Source organism: Notothenia coriiceps, unplaced genomic scaffold (genome assembly GCF_000735185.1).
Source record: "Notothenia coriiceps isolate Sejong01 unplaced genomic scaffold, NC01 NC01_scaffold00034824, whole genome shotgun sequence".
Taxonomy (NCBI): Eukaryota; Metazoa; Chordata; class Actinopteri; order Perciformes; family Nototheniidae; genus Notothenia; species Notothenia coriiceps.
Genome location: NW_011367525.1, coordinates 321,995 through 348,051, shown reverse-complemented (window position 1 = coordinate 348,051; position 26,057 = coordinate 321,995). Strand labels below are relative to the sequence as shown.

Genomic DNA, 26,057 nt, shown 5'->3' with positions numbered 1-26,057 from the left:
GCTGAGGCTTTTTAATTTAAAGTCAGATCAAGTTTGACCAACATTGGCCCGCCGCGAAGGGTCCAATCGGAGTTCAGATCAGCTCATTCTCCCCCCACTAGCCCACCCCTCCTCTCTCGGTCTCCCTCTCGCTCTCTCTGCCTCTCTTAGTTGCAAAAAAATGCTCTGCAGCTGGGCTGCACCTCAATGAACCTAATTGGTGCACTGTGAGCGACCATCATCTATCCACTGGATTTCCATCGCGCCCGGCTTCCATCCAGAACATATGAATTTGCTCAGACAGACCCTTTTAAGGAGTTGAACAGATAGGTCGGAGAAAATGGCACAACGCGCGGTTTTGTTGCTACTGTGGCTCTTTGACAGATCATACGCAGGCTTTCCCAATCAGATTAGTATCGGTAAGTGTCTTTGCTTTGTTGAAAAAGCTGCAATGTGCTTTGTCTTGATAAAGATTGCAATTTTACACCGGATAGATGTGCGCGGAGCTCTGCGCAATGTTATGAGAGACAACTTGATTTTACGTATGCTGCGTTGTTAAAGCGCCTGATTCTGTGAAACTGTCGGTTAAATCTTTTGTTGTCTGTGTCATTGTAATCGCTGGCTAAAATAAACAAGTGTATATAAGGAGGAAGACGGGAGACAGTTGCCCCGCTCGATCTGAAGAGTTACAGACAGGCGCACTGGTAAAAAATGCGTGATAGTTATTCTTTCAAATATCCAGGCAGCCTGCTTTCTTTTACAGCGGGACGTATATAGTTCTTGCTCGCTGAATAAAATGTGGTCCGACACTGACATTACACTGTAAAGACACAGATCCGTTTTCTGATCTTGTTTTCCATCTCTTTAAAGGGGGACTGTTCATGCGTTCCACGGTGCAGGAGCACAGCGCGTTCAGGTTTGCTGCCCAACTCTACAACACCAACCAAAACACCACTGAAAAGCCTTTCCACCTCCTCTACAATGTCGACAACCTCGAGTCGTCCAACAGCTTTGCAGTCACCCATGCGTGTAAGTGTGCTTCTATTTCAGTCATGTCCAGATTCTTCCCCCACTTATGTCCACAGCAGAGCGTGCAGCATTATTTATGTCAAAGTCATACATGGACTTTATAGAGGCTACATCTCAATCCTGGCAGAGCAGTCAAGTTCATCTCACTTCCCTCTGGGTATTAACGCCTGACAGGAATGTACAAATAGCCTACAGATTTATATACAGTAGGTTATTTTCTTATTAATCCTATATTATTTTCCTGGTTTTTACCTCAAAGTGAATACATACTTTTTTTTTAATATAAATTTACATTTGATTTTACAGAGAATGCAGCTTTGACTGATAACACACATTAACTCCATTTGTGTCTGTTGAGTTGTACAGAGGTGATGTAATACAAATCCATGATTTCCACACCGTAAAATAAGTTCCTTTGGCATCCTAGTGTACACATGCAGGCCTTGAGAATTCAGCCAATTAAACGAACCCTGTGTAAAGACTCAGCACCAGAGGAGTTGGAGCAAAATTGGATGTGGATTGTATAACTGTGATTTATAAATATCTTTATTTTCACCATAAACTTTGGACTATTCAAGAAGAGAGGATTTCCATTGGTGCAGTAGCTATATGACACGTTTCCCTCTTCATGTGTGCTATTATTTATATTCTATCCCATTGTGCAACTGGTGCAGTGTCTGATCCAACAAACAACCCTTTTTGTTACGTCCCCCATTGGCTGCAGTTTCCTAAAATGGGCAAAAGGGGAAGAAATAGTCGGGCATTCCATTTTGTGATGTCGTTTAAAAAGATGAGTTGGGCTGTGTTGAATGGCCGGCTTCAGAGACACACTGACTGGTGCGATTGAGTCTCTCTAACCCATGTGAGGCACGGTCATAATGGCCCCTCTGACTCTCCATGTGCCCGAGCATCTCCCCCTGCCCGTCCTCTGACTCCCCCTGTGTTACAGAGCATCTCCCCAGCATTGCAGACTCAGCTCATTAGCACCCAGCCCTCATAGCATCTCAAAGTGCTGTCATTGGGTGGAAGGGGGGAAAAATCCATAGCTCCCCAACCATCGGCAGCAAATGAGTTGGGCTCAGACCTGCAGAGGAGGTGGGTCTGCGCAGCGAGAGAGATAAAGCACAGCGTCATATCACAGGCAGCAGAGCTGCAAGTGCCCTAACGAAGGCATCCATAAGAAACAATAAGCAAATGAGAGTGAATAAATAATAGATAGTGCAGTGCAATTTCACGCATGTTGAAGAGGAAGGGAAGCATAGTAAAAAAAGGCTTGATATCAGAATCTAATTAAATTCAGGGGCAGACAGAGCTTCAGTGTGAAGAAGTGGCTCCTGTGGGAGCCGTGGCCCCGTTTCTTTTTCTCACTGCCACGTCTTACCATCTCCATCAAGAGCACTGTCTCAGACCTGCCCTGAACTTCTTATACTAGAACGCTGTGAGCTGTGAATGATGCAGAGTAACCAATGCTTAAAAGAAATGCATTGCTCAATGATGCAAAAATAGGAGAGCGATTGTCAAATGGTATTATAATGTTAGGATAGAGCCTCTCTCTTGCTTTGATGTGCATATTAATAATCTGCTCTGCGTGAAATTTCTCCTTAGTTCGGCATGTTAACCTTCTACATTATAAAGGAAGAAGTTCTATACTAAAAAATCCAATTATTCATTGTGAAACAATCAACAAACTCTGAGAGAGACGGTTTCAAAACAGATCTTTGTAATGTATGATCTAAGCCTTTTTTTTAAAGTAGTGCCAGGAGACTCTCGTCAAGCTGAGCTCCACACCACAGACAGCTCATGCTGCGCTCACTACAGTCCATAAGCACCTCAGATTGTCTCTACCAATGTAGCGAACAAAATAGAGATGACGCTTATTAGATATCACTTATCTGCTGACTTCCAGGCCTTTGAGTCTTTGACTCTGGTGACTGAGGACCTCTTGTGTCCTAAAATGTTTGTTTGTCAGCGTTGTTGTTTCTTCTGCAAACTGTCACAATTATTTAGTGGACATTCAAATCTCCTCCGTCATCAATAGCCCCATGTGTGTGAGTCAGACCTTAGTCAGCAGTAGCGCACATCTATTTTATGACAGGGCGATCTGAACTTGTGTTTTTTTCAAGAGTGGCATTCATGCATGTTTGGGGAGTACATCTATTTTGAGGCAAGCTTCATAGTTCAAATTAAGATGAATTCTGGCTGCCTAAGGCCATGCATAGAAGTTGAAATGACTGCATTGGTTTCTCTTCCTGAAGGGGATGTTCTGCTTTAGTGTGCACTCTCCCTTTACTCTGGGACGAACACTGCCAAAGTTCTGCTCTGACTCATCATTTAGATCACTCCCCCTCAATTGCTTTACATCCTCTAAAAGTAATATAATAAGAGGCGGAGAAACAAGAGGATGTGCATACAGTAATTCTAATTAAACTCGCTGCCGTTTATTTCCTTTTTAAAAACAAAACATGGAAATCCTTATGTGTGATGAAGGGACAGTCCCGTGTGAGAATAATTTCTTTCAAGTCAGCTTAAAAACCATATGCCATTAATTGAATTAGTGGCCGGCAGCAAAACAATGTGTGGCTTCAGTAATCCTTAAGGCTGGGCTTTGTACTGCAGAGGCATGGTGTGTGCTTTGGTGGTGGGGCTGTTGTTGCTTTGAAGTGACATCAGAAATTGTGAAATGTGTAATTACCAATGCAGGGTCCATAATAGCTGTGGAAACTCGGAGTCAGGTACACTCACAAAGAAGACAGAAGGAGTTCAAAGCAAAGAGTTCCGGTTTGAAGAAAGCAAAGTAGACAGCATTAATGCTCCTGATGGTCACGGCTATCCAACTTAATGACACTGCCATCCTTTTCTCTCCTGTTTACCCTTCTTCTTCTTACTTTACCTGAGGCGAAGAAAACATCAAGCCCCCCCTCCGCCTTTCTTTGCCACGCTATGTATTAGATTACTCGCCTTGATTCCTGTTAAAGGCACATTTTGCAATGCTTGGCTTTTGAATCTCATCTCCCTATTCCTCATTGCTCATTCTGTCATTAGGCTAATGGTGTGTGTCCCCTCTGCCAGCCCTATTACATGTGCCTTCCCTTCCTTCATCGAATCCTTCAGGTCTTTAAACCCTGGCAGTAGCAGATGCTTTTTTTGGCCGCACATTTTAGCCACCGTCTCCCACCTTTTTTACAGTTGCAAGGTCCCCTCAAAAAGCTTTTTAGTTTGGGGTATTCAAGGTCTAAACATATTTACAATTGTTGGAAAGTAGGCGTTAAATATAATCTGGTCCAGTATGAATGAACGCGTCTTCGATTTTTCACAGCAATTTACTATTTGTATGCAGTTAAATTGTTAACGTTCACTACGTATTGCTCCTTTTGTCTGTATGAACCACATTTAACTTAGAAAGAAGGCGTTATAACTTGTTAATCTTTAAGCTTTAGAGACGCTTATACAGTAGATATTTTTTGTTACCTCTGGACAGAAAAAGGCTAGCTGTTTCTGCACATTTCAAGTCTTTATGCTAAGCTAAGCTAACCTTTTGCTAGCTGAGGCTTCGTATTTAAAGGTGGGGTAGGTAATTTTGGAGAAACCAGCTCGAGTGCGCTAGAATTTGAAAATACGCAGCCGGAAGAAATCTGCTACTTCCTTTCAGAGCCCCTCCTCCAACACACACGAACGCACACATGACCAATGAGGGCACGAGATAAGTTTGTGCACAGATGGAAGGCTGACAGGCAGGTAGGCCATCCAGTTATTTTAGCCAGGCCGTTTACAGTACTACGGCTTCCACAGATGACCATTTGTTTAATGGATTTTTTGTCAAAGCACTTCAGATATTCATTGCTATCGGGATGTTAAGAACATTCCATGGAATATAACAAAAAGTGTATCTCGAGCCGGTTTCTCAAACTTACCTACCCCACCTTTAATGTACAGTTATAAGAATGGCATTAATCTTCAATTCTAACTTTTGTCAACAAAGGGGACCAGTATAGTTTAGAAAATGGCATATGTGTCCTTTAACAACTGATGATCTGATGCTAGACATTTCCGCTGCTGTTTTGTCAGTGTGAAGCATCGGCCTGAAAAAAAAATCATTATCTCACATACTTTGTGTGCTTAAGAAAAAGTAAACCGTGATAATCTGTGAGCAATGTCAGGAGTCAGGACAGAAAAGGTTTGGAGTCCAGTGCGTTTCATTCAGCAGTCAGGAAGAATACTCGCTTGTATGTCGACTTGGGAAATCAACTTCATTGACTGGCATTACCATAAGCCCTCAATATTATAGTGCACTCCTTTTTGTCTAGACACAACACATTCTTAGAGACATCTTGTTCGATGACCTTTACGCCCACCCTGAGAGTGCTGGCTCTGCACATGTTGCCCAGAAACACCAACAGTCTCTTTGCACCGGCGGCAAATGACTATGCTATGCTATGACTGGCAAATGGCATATGTTGTGAAGCACAGAGGAAAAGGGCCCTTACCAAATCTTCGGGTGTATTGTTGTCTATAGTTTTGGGGCTGTTGTTGGTGTGTTGGATGGTAAACAAAGCGACAGGCGGGAGTTTTTTTTGTTGCAGCGCATGGACCTGACAAATAAAGGCTATGGTCGAGAGAAGCTCCTCAGGTGATTGTACTAGTGCCACACTTCTTTCGTCCTTGCAGGCTGTAACTCAGCTTGAAAGGTGTGACCGGGGTAACATGGCGGAAGCTGGGACAGAGCAGGGGAATTAAGTAGTCGGAGGATAGAGAGGACGACTGCAGTGAGAGAAAGCAAGAGGTAAAAATAATTGGACTAAAGGATGTTTGAGTTTATATATGGAGAGTGTGTGTGTACTTAAGTGTGCGAGTGAATGACAGAGAGCCACTTCTCCGGGCTATGGGGGTTGTGCTGGGACATGCCATCTCAGCCCAGCTGTGTTGTGAGACACAGATGGAGGTTTATTTATCGATGCATAGCCATGTGCATGCGTGTGTGTGCACAAGAGCCACACTCAAACACACTGTAGGCATATGCAGTCACACATGGTATAAACAGATCCCATCTCCCTCCTTAAAAATTGTTCTGCTTTATATCTCAGTGTTTTTGTACCAAAGCTCCCATGATACACTTCATCGTTCATCCAAGGTAAAGGTCATGGTAAAAAAATGTTGTTCGCTCACCCTGTGTCTTTGTGCAAACGTGATTTGCCATCTTTGAGTCTAGGATTTCTCTGGAATGCCATGAATAAATGAGCGTATTTTGATGAGCACCATGACTGTGCAAAAGACTCTGAGAGAAACACGAGCTGCTGTAGAGTAGCTCGTGTGAACTGGAGGCCAGGCGGTCTCAGAGGTCTGTCGAGGTGGGTGTGTGTGGGGCCTCAGATGAGCGCTACAGTAACGGCCCATGATGAGGTTACATGCTCTGGGACCAGGAAGCCCTCTGAGAGAAGCAGGACGTCAGCAGAAGCCAGTGATTGACAGTGTTGCTCAGATTAAAAAAACAGTACGAGGCAGAGAAAGTCACATGTTCAAATCTGACTCAGGCGGAAAACTGTCTGGCTGAGTTTATCATATTTTTTTTATAAACACTATTACTTGCTTTTACAAGTGCTAATTGCTACAACATAAGAGCAACACAGTGCATGTCTTAAAATTAAGTGCAGATGAATTTAATTTGTATAATTTTCTTGAAGTCTTGCTGGCATCCCTGCTAGGGCTTGAATTGTTTGTTGTGGTCACATAAGGCAAACATATAAAAGGCTGAAAATACTCCGAAAGCCAAACCTTAAAATGGAATATCATTTTGACATCATTTCCTGGCCCTGAGATGCCCTCTGCTGTGTTTTCATGTATTTATTTATTTATAAGTAGGCACACCACTGAAGCAGTAATGAGATTCAGACTAGGAAACATAGAACACTCGGAGGCAGATTCAACACAATGAATTTTTAACCGGAATATCAAAAGATCGTCTTAAACCTTACCTGAGGAGAAGTGTTGCTGTCGGGGTGTTATTTGTCTTGGAATCAATGACGCTGGCAGTCGTTATTTGATTAAAAAAAACAGCTATCCTCCCGCGCTGCTGTGGTGGCTTCAAATCTCCATATATCTTTCACAAACACTGGGCATTTGGCCACTGCTGCAGCTCCAGAATACCAAAAAGGAATCCAGCATAGGGACACATGTTTTGATTTAAAAGATGACTAAATCACACATATAACCCTGTATTTTGAAAGATTTCCCCAGCCCTGATAGTTATCAATCGTTTGTGGTGTGTTCAGCCTTATTATGGGGATGTCGGGGTCTTTGGATTTCCTATTGATTTCCTTTATCTATCTGCTCAATGTGTACAGGCAAGTGTGATGAATTGCACGTGAGAATAGGGATTAAGGTGAAATGATTTTGAATGGACTGCCATGGCACCCTGAAGATATCATCACCCTATATAACATGCAGTTATTTCAAACAAACAGCCAACATACAATACTGAACAGAGTGTTGTCTTGGCATGATAACTAAGGCTTGCTATGTAATGCACACTTTTTCTGGTACTGCTGGAAATGCTTTACATGTATAAGGGACATCCATGATGGCTCTGAAACCTTCCACACTTAAACAGATTTTGTTGACAATAAAATTACCATGTCTATCAAAAATAAATGTTTACGCCATAGCTGAGAAATAAAACCCCTGATGTAACCATTAGGCAACCAACCAAGAATAGGTTGAAGAATAATTTGTGCACCACTGACCCACATGTGAGCTTTATGACAAACCCATGAATGCAAAGCGTAGATCCAGCCGTGTTTTTTGTGAGCAGACGTGATGCAACATGACAGCCCATCTATGCTGCGCACATCTGTTCACCACTGTTCAAATAATAGGGTGGGTTCTGGACTATAAGTCAACAATGACAGGCGAAGTCTGTGTTCCCTTATTGAAGATGATATCAGCGCTGCGTTGTGATGAACAAGAGTAGCTGGCTGGACATATAAAAAGCAAACGATAAACACTACGAGGGACCGCACAGGAGGAGACACCAAATCTTGGTGGTGCATTAGACACATTTGCTGCCTCGCTCTGTGCGAGGAAAAACTGTTTATGATAAGAAAAAGCCTGCACATGGGGTGCATTTTAAGTAAAAGGAACAGGGGGCAAACTGCCATTGTGATCTATTCATCTCAGGTGCGTCAGGAATATGTCTTCCAGCAGCTCGGCTCCATGTGATGGCTGCTTCCCATTTAGTTTTCTCAATGAACGAAACCTCTCAAGGAGAGTGCAATACATTGTTTGTGACAGAGATTTCTTTTTATTTGAAAATGTCATTTACCCTCACGCACCGGTTGTGAATAGGCAGGGATGGAGCAGGTAGAGATGAAGAAAAGCTTTTTTTATCTCCTGCAGAGATCTCTCACATTGCAGTCAGCGTTTTTTTTTACTTTAACTCCCCCTCTCTGTCCTTCTCATTTCTATATTTCTCCCTTTATATATATTTAATCTCTCCCTCAAAGCCCATTACAGCCATGTTCCCGCAGTCACAGTCAGCCAGCTATTGGCCGTTCTCTAGACTCCCCTACAATACCCGTAATCACTGAATCAGTAATCCCCTACTTGAGCTGGAATAGCACATCCGCATCGTGCCTCATCGGAAGTTACTGCATTGGCCTGGCTTCACTGGGTGCAAAAGAAAAAGAGGGAATTCTAAGTCCTGCTCAAAAGGAGCTGCTGACTGCATTGTCCTATCCAAGGTCAAACAGCTTATGAAAGAAAACACTTTTGAGCCTTTTATCATTGCTGAAGAGCGCAGAGAAAAGCATTAATTGGCACCTATGCTGTCTAATCTTGTCGGTCCGTTATCAGCTGTTTATTGTCTGGGTTCCCCTCTGTGTGTGTGACGGAGAGTGATTTCTGCGCTAAAGACAGGCAAAAATGAAGAGGACATCAGGGCGGCGTTGTGATGAATACAAAACATCAACAGGGAGTGTCACGATGTACTCTCCCAACTAGTAAATATTGGATCACAGTGCGACGGGGCTTCCATCTTCGAGCTCTCTCCGTCTGCCGACTGAGCAGATTGATCCACACGTTTCAGGCCTGTTTTAAAAGAGGCGGTCGCTAGCTGAGCCCTGCCAAAGCTGCATGTCTGTGCAGAAACAAGGGCTCCATCATGACTGATTGCCTGTGACAGTTCACAGTCGCCGGGCCACTGGAGCATCATAACCTTGTGAAACTAGTGTACGGGCACTCTAGCATACAGGCTGAAGGAGAGAAGCAAGAGAAGGAAGTTATTAGCATATTCCTTGGAGTGATAAATTGATGCAAATACGACATGAGGTGCAATGAATAGCCTCTGTGGTTAAAATGAAACACATCTTATGCAATGAGAGACATAATGCAGACCTACACATCTGGAAACTGGGGGGGGGGGGTTATGGACAATTACGGCATCTGTGATTGCAGTTGCATATTGAAGACCCACGTAATGTCAGAGCCCGATCTGTTGATGTGTCGGAACAAACTGCTCATGATGCAGAAATAACTTCTGGCAGGCCTGAGGAGCAAACCAAGGCCACTCGAATCACTTATATCTGGGTTGTCACCATAACAAGCGGCCAATATATTCCTTTGATTTACATTGAATGCACAAGATTAATCAAATCTGAATGAGTGTTGTAAAGGGCAGAATCAGAATCACATATGCGTGGGACTTTTCGGTTGTTGTCTACTTCCAACTTGTTTTTCTTATGTTGCTGTTTGGTCATAAATGAGGTGGTAGTTAGTTAATTAAGTGAACATGATGTGCTCGCTCATCCACGGCCCTCCTCTGTTTCTCCCTCCAATAGTTAATTCGTGGAGTGCTATTGTGAGGCTCTTGCCATTTCACACATGGCTTCATAAAACCTGTGGGCGTTTGCTCCCAGGCCGATGGCCGTGTTTGTGTGTCCATGCATGACTGTGTGATGAAATATTGAAGTTCTCTATCATCGACCATTGGGTTGCCGCCGGCGCGATTTCTGTCCCTTCATTTTGTTTTTTTCCTGCTTTCTTTATCTCGGTGCCGTGGTTTTATTTTCCCCGGCGTGGTGTGCAGATCAGGAAGGCAAACCTCATCTGGACCCATGACAGAGCTAATCCATCGCAGCTGCAGAATGAAAAGGCCGTTTGGAGTGAATCCATTCCAAAGGCCTCAATGGAAAGCTTCTCTCAGATGGCAGTGCCCTTTGCAGCCCTGACAGTGCTAGAATATGATGAAAAAGGATTGCGAGAGTTCAGTGGCTTGGCTATGTTTATGAGAGGAGGGAATAGTGGCGTATAGAGGCACAGTGCTGGAGATCGGGAAATGACGGGACCTACCGCTGTGTTTGTGTGTGCCTGTGTGTGATGTGCACTGGATTGTAAGTACATACCACCACAGAGAACCCTTTATCTTTTCTTCTGAGGAGGATTGTTAAGAATATGCTAGTCAAGGGTTTGTGAGTTTCTATGTATACTCCTATGTCGATGAGCTGTATTGAAAAGAAGACCAGCAATGGACAGTGGCCAGAAGTAGCATAATTTCCAGTTCCAAATTAACTGACCATAAAGGAACAGACAATCGGTGTGAATGGTTGAAGCCACATATCACCCTGCTCTGTCTACTGTTAATGGACTGGAATGACTAGCATACCTTTCCTAAACCAAGGGCACCGAGACGTCAGTTCTCCTGCTTTCTTCTTCTTTTTTTCTTCTTTTTTTCTTCTTTGTCCCATGTTTTTTCCTCTTGCCCATTATATTGCCGCTGCTGCTGTACCAAGTGCTATCCCTGAGCAGTGAGGGGATAGACTTTGGGTCTTTTATGCACAAAGAAGCTTAAGTTTGGAAATTGCTCTCAAGTGGCCGAAGTTAAGTTAAGCGTTGTATTCCTAGGATGCCCTGTAAGTGCACCAAAGTGCGGTTACAATAAAAAAATGAATACGAAATAAATGACAGGCTAGTCAGATTTATTTGAAAGAAAGAATGAGGTTCCATCACAGCTCCATCACAGCTCACAGCCCAACTTCCTGCTTGAAGTTTGTCCTAGTGTTCTTGCCATATATGAACTCATAGCTTAACTGTGTGATAGAAGATTATCATCCCCATTACGCTCACTTTTGGTTTTTACCTCCAAGTAGATTCTTGTAATAAACCACCTTTTCCTCTGGCTGAAATTAATTTAAATTAAATCTGTTTAAAGTGAGTTTTGTGGACTATCCTGAGTAATCAACAAATATATTTATTATTATATATATATATTATATAATATTATATCATTATATATAATATAGAACAAAAAATATATATATATATATAAAATTATATATATATGTATATATATTGTTTTTTTTGTTACCATTGAATTAAAACAAAATATATATATTTTTGTGTTGGTCTCTTAGAAATTAAATGACTTTGCAGTACGTATGCTTTTCATCAGTAAGCCATTGTGATCCACTTTATGAGTTTTTCTTTTGATCCCATGATACTGTTAAACCTGGAACTTGGTCTGACTGCATTGCAGCACAGTGAACACAGCAGACAAGATATCAGACAGGCCCCAAATTAAACCTAATTTCTTCTTATTGTCGTAAGTGCCCAGCACTTATCCAGACAATGGAAGGTCCACGGAGAATCCATTGTTTCATCAAATGCGAGAAAACTTTTGCTCTTCTCTCCAAGAAACTCTATAAAATGTCTCTGAAGTGAAGCCCCTTGCTGAGGATCGTGATTGAGGGGAAATGTACTTTATAAAAGCAAGGTGAGTAAGGGCATATTCAAGGGTTCATATGCCAAGGCCCTGGCATATTTAGGATTACAGCTCAGTCACTGTCAGAGCTCTCTGTTTTCCATCTCTGTCTCTCTCGACTACCTCCAACATTATCATTCAGGGACGGAGCGCCATCTCAGCAAGGGCACTAATAAGATGAAAAGTGGCACTGGACTATACATGCTTAACCAAGCGTGGATCAGTCTGAGAAGGAGAGGGAATTATTTAAGTGATGTCTTCAAGGTTAACCAACTGGTTCAATCTCCCTTCCTCGTATTCTTTTATTCTTCCGAGACTGGCAAAGAGCTGGGAGAGTCTTGTCCTAGAGAGGCGCTGTTTTAAAATGCAGCTCTATAATCAAGCTATACATTGCAAATCCCTCAATGGCTCGGCTAGATTTGTTTCATCTGTATAGGATATGAAATGTGACTTGTAATTTGATTAGCGACACCGGGGGCAGAGGCTTAGTTTACACGTGCAGTAAGTGGACCATCGTGAGAGTGGCAGATTGTCATCCCCTCTCGGTGGCCCTGTGCGGCACACTCTTGGCTTTGCACGTGCATGTACTGTAAACATACACGAGACATGCAGATCAGAGGTCTCCCCAAAGGACAGAAACAACCAGTCAGGAAGAATTAAACTCAGATGGTTGGCACTCTATCTAGAAAACATTTTTTCAAGAGTCCTCGCTGCTCTGTCTTGCAGATTAGTAAAAGAGAAAACAGAAACTAGTTTAGCAAGCAAGACTGAAGTAGGGCAGGAAAAACAATCCAGTGTTTTGACGGTGATGGAGGAATAAATGTGCCCACCAGACATCCAAAACGGTTGCTTGTTTTTTTCTCAATCATCCGAATAAGAACAGCAACCGCCTCGGTTCTCAATGCCAGGTATTTACCCTGCTGCTTACAATTGGAAACAAAACAAGTCAGTTTGGAGCGACAGTCTCTATCTGAAATATCACCAAAAACCTCTACCCATGGGGAATTATTTATATGCATCCTCTGAAAGTATTTCTCTGTGAGATTGCTGACATTTCCTTCTCATGTCGCCTTTCTTTAACGGCATCTCTTCATGGAGTCCTAAAGTGAACTGTTTCCTGTGATCCAGCAGAGCTAATCGTCCTTGTTTGTTGCGAAGGCAGACCCTGACTGCTTCTGACAGCAACAGTTTGAAGGTTTGTTCTGGTGGTCCGACATGTTAAACTCTCTCCTTCCCTGGTGTTTCAACTCTCACTTCCAAGGCTGATTAAACCTTAAGTTAGGGCGCATCTGCCTTCATTGGCTGTCCGTCCTCATGCAGTCGTGGCGCAATCCCCAACCCTCTCCATCCGCGACCCCCACTTTCCTTCTTGCTTCATGCTCTTTTTCTCTTCACTTCCTTCATATTCATCTGCGAAAAAGGGCACGCTTTAGTCCCGCAGTGCTGATTGGGAGGATTAGTGGTGTGTGAGGTTTTGTCACCAGCTTTCTTGGAAATCCAATTACGGAATATCATAAGCCTTACATGTTTCATACTCCGCTGAATCCTTCTTAAAATGCGCACAGACACACTCGAAGGGTCAGTAACTGTCCTCGCTGTGTACTGTGGTGACATCTTCTCGAAGGTGAGAGGAGTGATCATCTTTGAAAGGATAAGACAAGTCCTGTAGCACTCCTCCAGCCTCTGCATTGCAGCAAATGGTGGACTGCAAGAGCCTGTCGAAGAAGGGATTGTTATTTGTTCAGCGCGATGGGCTGTGGGATCTCTGAGCGTGGCTCTCGAGGTGGAGCGAGGGCCAAGGGTTTGGGTCTGTTATCTACTCGCATAGATAGTCCTTAATTACATGTGTCAAGGAAATGACATGCGGATGAGGGGAAAGGGAGATTTCTGCATGTATCCTTTGAGTCCTATCGAACAGAGATATTAAGTGAACCCTGCAAGATAACGTTATCTGAACTTTTGAAATGGCCAACGTATTGGACAGACCTACACAGGGAGTGTCATGTTTGACCCACAGAATGCTTTCAGCCATGTGTGCTGCCCTGTGTTCAAACTAAAGAATGATGGTCAGACCTTGAAGGTGAAAATATCTGTCAGAAGGAGCTGGAGTCGAGAGTCATTGACTCCCTGGGGGATTACTCACCAGCCACTCTCACACAAGTACAGGACTATATCATCAAGAATGCAGGTGGAGAGGAGAAGGAGCTGCGGGTTGAAGGGCTGCAGAGAAAAACAAGAGAGCAAAGAGAATATTTGATCACCTGCAGTGAAGGGGAAGGACGTGCTGGTGGACCACATCGGACCTCAGTGACTCTGGTCTGAGGATCAGTTTCTAATCTCCAGTGCACAAAATACATAGTCATTTGTAGCAGTTAAAGCTTATCATTATTATGTGCATTATTAGTATTTGGTAAAACGTCATTGCTTTCCTGGGTGTCAAACGTCTAAATATGCTTAAAGAAAATATCCCAAATGCCTGAAAAAAGAAAGTCAGTAAATAAATAATATAAGTAATAATACAAAAATAAATTAAAATACAGCCAGCAAGGACAAAATGCAGGAAACTCAAATATTGCACGTTTACATACCAAGTTTGGTGATACTGGTGACATGTTTCTCATGATAAATACCGCTGGTGTTCTGTAATGGCATTTGGGTTGTATTTAAAATGGAGACGATACGATAAGATAAGAGATTACATTCAAGAGAGACCATCCTAATTGGGAGGACCTATCTACGCCGGATGTTAAACCAATACCATTATACTCGAATCATATTTGCACAGGGTTCTCATGATAGTCAAGCTTTATTAATGACAACACAAAGGTTTTAGAATGAAGAACAGTTGTAATACTGTGAAGATTTAACTGTGTATATAGAAGGAATAACAATTCAATCAGAAAGATTAGTAACATCATGTAAAACTGTTTTGGGACATGGAGACATAATTCAAACATGATAAGTATAATGACAAAACACAGTTTTGTTTAACATTACCATTAAATACTCTTCTATAACAGTGTTGAAATCAGATAATAGATACCAGTAGATCAGAGATATTTCTGTTATGTTCTTGAGCAATTTTTCTACAGTCTTATTTTATTTTAATCATCCTATTAAATCTTATCTCAACATTGTTCAAACTATTCTGTTGAATTGTAATGTTTGAATAAGTTATCCTTGTTTTACTTTGGCAAAGATGTGACAGCTCACATAATAATAATGGTATTTCTCTGTCATCCTGCTCACAGACCTGAGGTCCACTCGTCTCCTTGACTGCGGTTGTAGGTTATATATGAAACCTTCAGGCACAGCAAGCTATGGGATTAGGTTTTTTCTCCTATGGATGCCTTTTAGGCCGAATTCACGAGGCTTCAAAGAGAATGTAAATCATGCTAACCAGAGTCTGAATTTTATGCCTTCACACAGATTTCCATAATGTCCTTCTCAATTGGATATACCACTCTACATTATGCTCGGAGAAAAAAAAAAACCCAAAATGCCTAATGGGTATTTTTTAATGTTATACTTTCGCTAAAATGTCCATGTATTCCTTCTCACAATATTCAAATATTTAACTGGTAGCTATACGACTCTACAATATATATCAATAGAAATCATGTTCACAATCAATATTCTAACTTGGCCTAATTTGAACTTGCACCATGCTAATATATGATTAAAACCATGCAGTTATTTTAAACTGGATGACATGTCCATTTGCTTGTTCTCAGAAGTGACGGCTGTCATATTTTGCTGTCAAGTTCTGCAGTGGGCTTCATGTGTTAGACTAAAAGAAAATCAGCAGCAGGCGTCAAAAAACCGCTCACACTTACATTGATGATAAAACATGTCTATATATATTTAGAAAAATATGCTTGTTTTTTTCTCTCGTTACATTTGGATCCAAATTGTTGCAAGGATCTTGACAAAAATCTCCTACAAGCGTCTGCCATTTTGGAATTTGATCAGATTTCTTCTTATAGTTGACCTGTCCTCCATGTATCCGGGCAGCATTTATATGCTTCTCCTTTGTGCAGAGCCAGCGTTACAGGAAGCCCTTCAGTCCCCTCTTTGATAGAGACACATTAATTTGAGCCATTAAAGTTACTGGCCAGTAACCCTGTTTTGTGACTTTCACTAATGTATCTAGCAGAGAGGGAAATGTTAAACCCCAGTTCTTTATAGATACAGTAAAACGTACACATCCATTTTCTGTTATTAAACCTTTGCATTCTGTATTACGGCTTTACATGGCTACAACATTATATTTTAATCTTTAATAGGAGTTGATTCAGTTAACCGAAAACATTCAAAGTTTAAATAATAGAAACAAAGCACAGTGGGGGGAAAATTGACCCCAGGAGCAGAGGGATTTAGAAACCTGTCCTCAGTGTGTGGAGATGCTTATCTCTGGGTGGGTAAGCTCCAGGCTCAACAGCGACAAGTGACAGAGCATCCCCAGGCCAGGATCTTTACCCCCTATCATCCATCATACACTCAGGCAAACATACAAGTACATGCATCAAGTGACGCACTCGTCTGAACCCACCATTGGATTGCTTGTACTTTTTTCAAACCCTAACAGCAGATGAGGTTGTGAGCACAGGGGACTGTGGAGAGAAATGGTCAGAGGTCTCTAAAACTCAGCAGACGTTTTGATATTGTATGGCCTGTAAAACAGATTCAGACCAACTGTAAAAAGGGAAAATAGTTTGGTCCTTTGCTCCAGACACGAGGACACCAAACGTTTTAAATTGAAAACAAAAGAAATATCCAGTGTCACCAATAACTAATTGGGTGAATCCTTGAGGTGTCCTAAACTTTCTGGCTCAAAGTAGGATTTTTCAACATTTTCCTCTCATCTTGTTTACTTACTAGCAGTCTTCTTCTTCCCTGCATTGTGCCCGAGCTTTGCTGTGCTTCTCGGCCCACTTCTGCCACCAGCAATCAGTGTGGAAACAGTGACAGGACTGAGTACGAATGTGCACATGTGCGTGCAAGTGCTTTGGTGCAAACTGCTCCATAGCGTACTAAAGTCCACAGAGCCTCTTTAAATCTGCATTTAGTACATTTCCATTTTGTGAAAGTGTGATGTCAACATCGAAAATATGTTGTGTCTATGACAGTTAGGGCTGTTGCACTAGGAGGAAAGGTGGTTTACTACCATTTACAGTTATGGCTCCTGCTTCTGTGGCTTAAGGTTAAGAGGATGATCATGAAACCATACCGGTTCGATTCCTTCAGCAGTCTAATAAAAATGGAATGCCCAGCAAAGGACTTACAGTAACACCGCAATATTAATGTATTAAAGACAATATTTTAACAATATGGAGATAATGTATGACGTATGTAGGCAAAATCACATAGAAAAATATAAACTTGGTATATTGCAATGTTCCATTGTTATGCATTACATCTTAAATAAACATTATATACAGTTTTTTGTCAGTTTTCCAGAAGCATTTTTTATTCACAATAAAATTATTATAAATCGATTTTGTTGCACATCGTTAAAGAATAATGTTCAAATATACAGAAGCACCGCTCTAATGTCAAAACAGTGAATACATTTACTGTATGTAGTAAATGTGTGTTTTCATTTCCCCACAGTGTGTGTAACAGTGTTACCCGGCAGGTCATTTAAAGTGTAAACAGACGCTGGATGTTGATGGAGCACGACCACTAACAGCTTCCTTTTAACGTTTCACGGCACCATTACAGTTGAGTCGTTCTTGAATCTAGGTCTGCCATTTGAGTTAACAGTTTGAAGCACTTCACATCTCTATATGACAAGAGCTGATGCAATCCCCCCGGGCACTTACGAGCTATCTCCCAGTGACAGCATCCCTCCTTCAGAGCAGGACGTGCTGGTCCTGATGTAGGCTGCTGAACACTGGGTAGGGGGAGGGAGCGAGGCAGCGAGCGAGGGGGAGACCAGCAAGAGGATCTCCGGGTACCAGGGGGAGAGTCGGAGCGAGACACAGGCTGGAAATGGAGGGCAAGTGACTGAGAGGAGAAACAACGGAGCCAAGAAGAGAAAGAATGTTGGTTTTGTGAAAGAGACGGGAAAAACGGCTAAAGAGATGCAATCATGGTTGACATTTACTGTTCCCAGCCGCCTTCCCAAGGCAGTGCAAAGCTCTGGCTCACGGGCCACAGAAGAGCATGTGAGTGCAAATACTTTGAGTGCATGAAAAGGTTTTCTCTTATGTATTAGCTTGGCACGCCTGCAGGATACCACGCATCCCTCTGAACTAGCATTCCAGGCCAGCCATCCCAGTGATGCGTCAGAAATGTAACATCCCCGTAGCACTGCAGAGTGTCCTGATTATAGAAGGGAACGAGGGCGGCACACTGTGTGTGTTTGACCAGTGAACTGGAGATGGGATGCATGGTTCCCTGCAGCAGGAGGGGGGAGGAGGAAGAGGAAGAGGAGGAGGAGGAGGAGGAGGCATGGTTAGCTGCAGAGGAAGAAAAAAAAAAGGGAGGAGGAGAAGAGAAGGAGCAGATAAGAGAGAATTATCTTTGTGTTGTTTACCACTCAGCCCTCATGCAAGTCTCTTAATGACTTCAAATGCACATGGTTTTCTGAGGACTCATGAGCATTAATTACATTTGAGATGACACTCGCAGAATCATTAAATTAAATTAACTAATTTGTTTTTTCATCAGTTGTAGAAAGTTCGGCCATCTTATTTTCACCTACAGAACAATGATTATTTCATTCTTATTTAATCGCCAAGAGTGATAAGGCCAGGGCATTTCTCCACAGCAGCTGTCTCTCGTGACTGTACCTTGCGCTTCATTTTTTTCTTAACCAAAGTCCAACCCGAATCTCTGCACTGCTGATGGAGCGAGGCGATATTACGGGGGAAACAATGTGAGAGGGGAAGGAGGGAGGCACTCAGGTGGAGAGAGATACCGCCACGCTCGAGGAGGGTGTATGCTTTGGGGGATGAGCAGATGGCTGAGGCAAAAGACAGGATACAAAAAGAGAGGTCAAATCGAGTGGTGAGGTTAGAGGAGAGGAGAGAGGAGAGTGGAGAGAGAGAGTGAGGCGTTTAAAGAAGGGAGGGGGTAAGGCATGAAGAGACCTCTCTGGGAGCGTGAGTGAGGTAGAGCAATATGTCCATATACAGAGTATGGCTCTTTCAGGCTGCAAGAGGTTAATCCAGAACTTTTTATACAGCCTGAGGTAACTTTCAGAAACGGTTTGAGTTCTTCAGAATAAAAAAAAATAGGAAACCCAGTATGTAAAGCTTCAGAGATGAAGGTATGAGTCCTTTTTTTAACTATTGAGCTGAAATCTCAATGCAATTGACTTTCCTTTCCACCGCAAATAAACGTTAAATTCCTTAGTTCGACTTGGTTAATATGTTTCTACTGATTGCTTTTTTTGTTTGCTATTTCATGTTTATAAATGTTTATTTATGTGGTCTGTTCATTTGTTCTGCGGTCTTGTTATTCGCCCTTCACAAAGAAAAAATAATTAGAGTTTATTAAAATATAAAAGGGTGAGAAATGTACATACAGGACAAATTAGAGAGGTATCAAATTGGTGCAGCTTGAAACTAAAATGTAGATTAATTAGAAAGTTACAGTACAATGCCAATAATACAAAAAAAATGGATTTAAAAGGTTTTTTTTTTAAAAACACTTGCTCTCTCCTCACAGGTGATCCAGGCTGTTGTTGATAAGAGCGAACACTTATTTTGTTTTTCTCCCCCAGCCCTCGGTGAAACAGCAAATTGTTTTCCTATTTATTTTCTCAGAGCAGTTTGTGAAAAGGATGGTTGCAGGCTACCAAGGGAAGGGTCATTTTTACTTGATACATTTGCGTGATCAATCATGATCAACAGCGCCGCTAGCTCCACATGAAGGTTCCTGGAGTTCAGATTTACTATCCCCTACATGCTTCAGTATTTAAACCTTATGAACCCAAGAAACCTCAACATGTGGCGCGGCCTCTGACCGCTGAAACGTGCCAGAAGTGATTAAGTGTGAGAAAACAAGAGGTTCCTGCACAGTGCAGCTCATGGCTCTCCATTGGAAATAAATTACGCTGCTTCCATTGATTGGAGGTTGGGTCTATTTATGGCAATGCATGCATGTGGCTGGGAATACCAAGCCTGTAGAGCCACACATGTGAGGGAAGACTCTGAAGAGGGATTTATTATGGAAGAAAGTAACGTGCATTTATTGTGACAGGATGCCTCGTGTCTTAGGGGCAGAGCTTCATGATGCTGGCAGATCTGGTGCAGTGAGATTGGATTCTTTGCGTCAGAAACCGAAGAGGTCATTCTCCGTCTAGAACATCCTTGTAAGCCTTTCACCAAGGGGGGAACATACCTGGAGCTCAGATCACTATAGATGGCATGGCTCATGGGATCACTGCAACACAACCTTTCCACTTCAATAAGGTGGCAACCCTTGCTAAGGTTGCATCACAAAGGCAATGTATGTCTAATGGGAGCAGGAGTGGGGTTACAGGGAGGGTCTGGACATATCTGTTGTTGAAGCTTGGGTTTGCTCAAAGCGCAACCTAATAAGCAGAGGACAGCTGAGCAGAAAGAAAGAGGCCGCCCAATCTGGTCCCCTAGGATAGGTTCTGTGTCAGGACTGGCCCAAATTAAGAGCGAGTGCAGAGAAAGCTGGGCCTCGACGAAGGCTGCAGCTCCGACTGGCTCCCATTCAGTCCGGGAGATTGCAGCACTCACCCTGCAGCACTTACCCACAATACTGCTGTCCATCTGTTGATTCACTTATCTAGTGTGTGTGTGTGTGTGTGTGTGTGTGTGTGTGTGTGTGTGTGTGTGTGTGTGTGTGTGTGTGTGTGTGTGTGTGTGTGTGTGTGTGTGTGGAGAATGGATGCTTATACCTTGGGAGAGGTGTCTGTACCAGGACAGATAGGGAGGGAATAGAATTAAAAAGGATGAGGCAAATCCCACCAGCGACTAGATCTCTCATTCACACTTTGTGCTTAGGAGCTGAATACGTGAGCACTGTCATGTTGTCCTCTTTAGAATGCGTAATGGGTTTGCACATACTCAAACATGGTTCCTCACAAAGATGGACAGATTTGCTCGGACAGGGGGGGAAATGGATTATAACCCCCTCCAAGGAGGTAATGTTTATGGTTCTCTTGGTTTATCTGTTTGTCAGAAGGATTATAGAAAAAATACTGCCCCAATTTTTATGAATCTTGGTGAAGGAATGGCCAACGAAGAACTACAGAAATATTTGAGTGCATCTGAATCATTGAACAGACATTAATTGCATATTATATGTAAATATATATATTTCTATACTTTAGTAATACTGTAAAATATGTGGATTTGGCGTAATTGGAGGTCACGGCTCTCGTTCTAGCGATTTCCTCTTTGGTTTCTAAGGTAAAACACACAAAATACAACATTTAATGTAGGTCAGTTTACCATCAACAACCCTAAGAATGCCAAAACAGCTTATTTATTGCATTATTCAAACAAGATCATAGTTCTAAGCTTTGTCTGATGTCTCCAATTATACCTTTTGAATTAATGCCCGTCAGCTATTGGTAAGCAAATATTTAACATAGCCATTACATAAGTTTGAATAGTGCCCTCCCTCCCGTCACCCAACCATTGTAGTGGAATATTGAGAGTGTTTACGGATGTTAAGAATGCTTGATTACACAGTGGGAGCACTTGAGCGTCAATCAGAATAAGTGAGGAGCCATTCATGATAGGGTGGGGAAGCAAAACACCTGTAGCTCTGAATGTTAGTTTACACATTAATGGCTTCTGACTGAATGGAAGTCGCTCTTGCCTGACAATTTACAGTGTCCCACTAGAGCGCATGATGAATACACAAACAAATGGAAATGTTTTTTCGCCTTTCAAGAAATGTCATCAGATGCATGCTCTGATAGGAGAAATAAAATGCTTGTATTATTAGGATGTACATTCCCCGAAGTGGTTGTCATAGATTTGTTGAAGTGAAAAGCATTCAAATGATGGGGTAACTGTTTATATTCTTTTACCTTTTGCTTGCGTCAGATTGTTATTTTACTAAACACAGTCTGGTTTGTGTGCAGCATGTAAATAGGGTTGTTTTTTCCTCAAAGAAGGGGTCAATCCAGTCGTAAAAATGTGATATGTATAGGTAGGTTTATCTCCTATATTTGCACAGACACCAAGTATGTATCTGTTTCTGACATCTTGGCACCAGCAAACACAAATGTCCCAGGCCATTGAATGGAAACCTGAATTCACTTTTCACTAGAGTCAGAAAGAGTTGTGTTTTTCAGCTCTTTTCGTAGGAGGCACCAGAAGCGGTGACAGGCTGCGGTGGCGCTCACATCTGCTGTGAATGCTGCAGTGAGTCGTTCACGGTGGGTGAGGGAACAGAGATAACTGGTGGGAGCCCCTGGTGGGAGCTGGAGACCCTCAGTTAATGGCGTGACGTTTCAATACATTGGCTGCCACTTTCCTACCTAAACAGAAACACATTCTACCAATTTACAGCCGCAGGATGATTGCTGACCTCCTGTCACAATGCTGTCACTGACACCAGATCTGTTCACTTTCTGAGTGTGTTCATTGTGTATTACCATGCATTTCTTTATTCAAATGGTTGGTACAAGATGAAAATGGGATTATATGTTGTGATCACTATGATCAATAATCGTATAGAAGTGCAACAAAAAAGCATCTTGGATTATTTGAATTAACTGGCCAGTGATAGTATTGCACTTCCACAGAGTAATGTGACTCAAAATAGACCGATTACTTGGATGTAACTCTAAATACAGTGGATTTTACATCTCTAATAATGCAACTCAATTGGGTCTTTCATTTGATTTGTCTTGCCTCCACATCTTTTTAACTTCATCCCCCTTCTTGGAGTCACAGGACTTCTGTTATCATTTATTGTAAAACCGAGATATCATCATTAGGGTTATTTTTTCAGACACGCCAAGGAATTTCCCAATCATCCTAGTTTTAAAATGAAATAAGGAACCATCTGTTTAAGAATAACAAAGAGCAATGATATTGATGAAATATGGTTAATTTCCCCCTTTCAACAAAAAAGAATGACGTAATATGGACTTGATTGTCAAATAAAACAAACAATTTGAATACATCACCCCTTAGGCTTTTAGTCATTATTATACTCATATTATACCATTTGTTTGCATTTAACAAACAGAATAATGAATGTTCTGACCAAGGAAATAATTCCAAGATTACCCTACCTCACTGAATCACTGCTGAGGTGAGTGAGCCAGTCTTTTGAGCAAACTCACATTTTGCTGAGTAATGTCCTAACCACCCTGTCTTCTTGTCCTCTGCTGTCCCTGCAGTTTGCTCCCAGTTCTCCCGCGGAGTGTACGCCATCTTCGGATTCTATGACAAGAAGTCCATGAACACCCTGACCTCCTTCTGCGGCGCCCTGCACACCTCCTTCGTCACACCCAGTTACCCCACCGATAATGAGGTGCAGTTTGTCATCCAGATGCGCCCTCCCCTCCGCGGCGCCGTCCTCAGCCTGCTCTCTCACTACAAGTGGCAGAAGTTCGTCTACCTCTACGACACCGACCGAGGTAGGTGACAGCACGCGCCTGGAGTCAGGCCTTGAAGCTTGAATTACAGTGTGGAACCACAGGAAGTGTTACAGCGGCTCAGAATAGCAGCGGGGTTAGCAGAGGATAGATTTACCGTGTAATACTTTATGAAAGCCCTGTAAATACTTGAACTGTTAACACTGCACTTACTGTTTTATGTAATAGTTTGGTGTTATGTAAATGTGAAATATATTCACCAGCAGCTCGTAACACTTGTAATAACACTCTAAGAAACGCCGTATCTTATGAGCTATAGCCTTTGGATTGGGCTTCTTTTTTTTTAGAAGTTGTCTGGTTGGCGTCAGTTAATCTTCTGTTTAATCATGTTGTTGATATTGGCTCGTCTTTCATCTGAAATGAGGTATGTCACAGCTGCAACTAAAATGTTTCCTGCAGGATTCAGAGTCTCTGTCTGCCTGTGGGGGCTGCTTATTGTGTTCCGTCAATGAGGGTTTTTGTGTAGTCCCCAGATTGCATTGCCTTGTTGATAATATACGTTGGTTTTATGCACCACCGTGCGATGATGACCTGTCAACATGTCCAAGTGTTCATTTCTGGGTGTCCTAATGTCAAACGAGAAAATAAGCTCATTATGTCTCAATAGAGGAAGGCTCCCCTCCTCCTACGGTAACTTCAATTCTGTTCACAGCAACTGCGCAGGGGGGGTGGATGTGTTCAGGATATGACAGACAAAGACACAATATGTCCGCCTTTTTGTGGGGGTGCAAAAAAAAAAAAGGCTGTCTGCATATTTCTTTATTCCTTCATAGCAGTAGAGCTGCAGACACAATCGATTAGTCGATCGACATGATAACAATTATTTTGAGAGCAGAAATGTCCTCAAATTTGGTTTTATATCATATTAAACCAAATATATTTGCATTATGGTTGACAAAATGAGAAATGTAAAGATATTTTCTTGGAATGGATGGAAGTTTTTTATTATTATCCATCATTTTATAGACTAAACGATGAGCTGATTGATTTAGAAACTAATAAGCAGATGAATCAATAGCGAAAATAATAGTTACTTGCAGCCCTGCTTAACTGTTTGGGATTGCTATGTTTATCTGCTCATTAAAGAAAGATTCTGATATGCTTCAAGCAAGCGGTCTTCTGCATTGTGTTATCTTCTCTGAGTGGTTATTTTTTCCTAGACCAGCCTCACGCCCCCACCTCTCCCTGTCTTGCTCCGAGGCAGAATATGTAGTGTGCTTTAGCGCAGAGTCCTCTGTCTCTGGGTCTCCAGGCCTGTAGGGTCCACAGCTGAGGGCCTTAATCTTCCTCACTGCCTGCAGATAATATGTGGTTAATTAGGGTCACTCTGACTAGAACACTCATTGGATCTTCCCTGCGGATGCTAGCAACCCACACGTCCTTCAGCGCTACCCATACTGCCCAGATATCCGTCCCCGTCCCTCTGCTGCTCCTCTTCTGTCTGGCAGACTGTCTGGGGCAAAGTTGGATACATAGCGGAGGTGGGGAAAGGAGTAATTCAAAAAGCTGTAGAGGATGACACATAGAAGTACACTTTAAAGAGAATACAAAGATGGACAAAGGGCAACAGAGGGAGGGAAAGTTTCTAAAGGAGGAGGAAACAAAACACCTATCCAATGCAGCAATTAAGCCAACAGCAGGCTCGTGTGATTTACAGGCTGTTACCTGTGTACCGTCAATTCCCTGCGTACTGTGTATCCCCGTGCTGAAGCCCATGCCAAACCACTTTTACCTCTCTTCACTGCCAGTGGTGTAAGGCGATCCCTTATTAGCGGGAGGACATTGGCCCCAGGAGGGGATTAAAGTCGTTTATTGATGCTCTCCATCCAGCACTTTGGGGGGCTTTGACACTTGGCTCATCAAGCAGACAGATGTGTCAGAGAGCCTCTACCTCCGCTTATCAGGTAGTGCAGCTCCCCAGGCAATATAGGCACTGACTGCTGGCTAAACCTGGAGGAGTGACAAGGGAAAATAGCCTTCAAGGGTGTTTGTTTTTCACACTCTGGCTCTAAGGAAAACAGAAACATTTTGAGACAACTTCTATAGTGTGTATTAGTTTATGTTTTTCATTTGTTTTGGAGGTTCCCAACATTCTTTTATGACTTACCCCCAAAGTCAGAAGAGGCCAAGTACCACTCCACTGATCCAGGATGCAGTGTTGGGTGTAACACGTTACAAAAGTAACAGAGTTACAGTAATGTATTACTTTTTGCTGTAACGAAGTAATGTAACGCATTACTAACGACATTTGGGTAATAAACTGCCCGTTACAATTCTCAGTAACGCAGTTACAACACATTTTAACCCGAAATAAAATGGTGTTTTGTTTTTTAAGAATTCACTAACATTTCGAGACATTCCGACACCAGAGAAAAATTGTGCGGGTAGATTAGTAAGCCTGGTGTTTACCCTTCGGGCTCATCAAGATCCCTCCGCTTCGCGTCGGGTTCCCTGATCAGCAGGGACGTGCACACATAGACATCAAAGTGGGCTTGAGCCCCTGCCCTTTTTCTTCCTCCAGAGAAAGTGCTCTTTTTTGTTTTAAATAAATGAATATATATCTACTGCAGTTTGCACACAGTTTCCCTTTCCAAAAATATATTGATTGAATACAAAATAAAAATATCAGGTCGGGAGATTACAATGTGAAGTTCCGATGCTCTGGCTACCCTCCCTCCCTCCCTCCCTCCCTCCCTC

The 26,057-nt window shown here is 42.4% G+C and overlaps 1 protein-coding gene across 1 annotated transcript in view; it reads left to right on the top strand.

Moving 5' to 3' along the window:
- Window positions 1-163: 163 nt before the first annotated feature.
- LOC104962462 (glutamate receptor 3-like) overlaps window positions 164-26,057 on the top strand; it is a 33,218-nt gene continuing 7,324 nt past the window's right edge. The window contains exons 1-3 of the mRNA XM_010790898.1: window positions 164-398; window positions 850-1,008; window positions 23,103-23,342. Of these exons, the coding sequence (XP_010789200.1) occupies window positions 320-398; window positions 850-1,008; window positions 23,103-23,342 (478 nt within the window). The 5' untranslated portion in view covers window positions 164-319. The remainder of the gene's footprint in view (window positions 399-849; window positions 1,009-23,102; window positions 23,343-26,057) is intronic.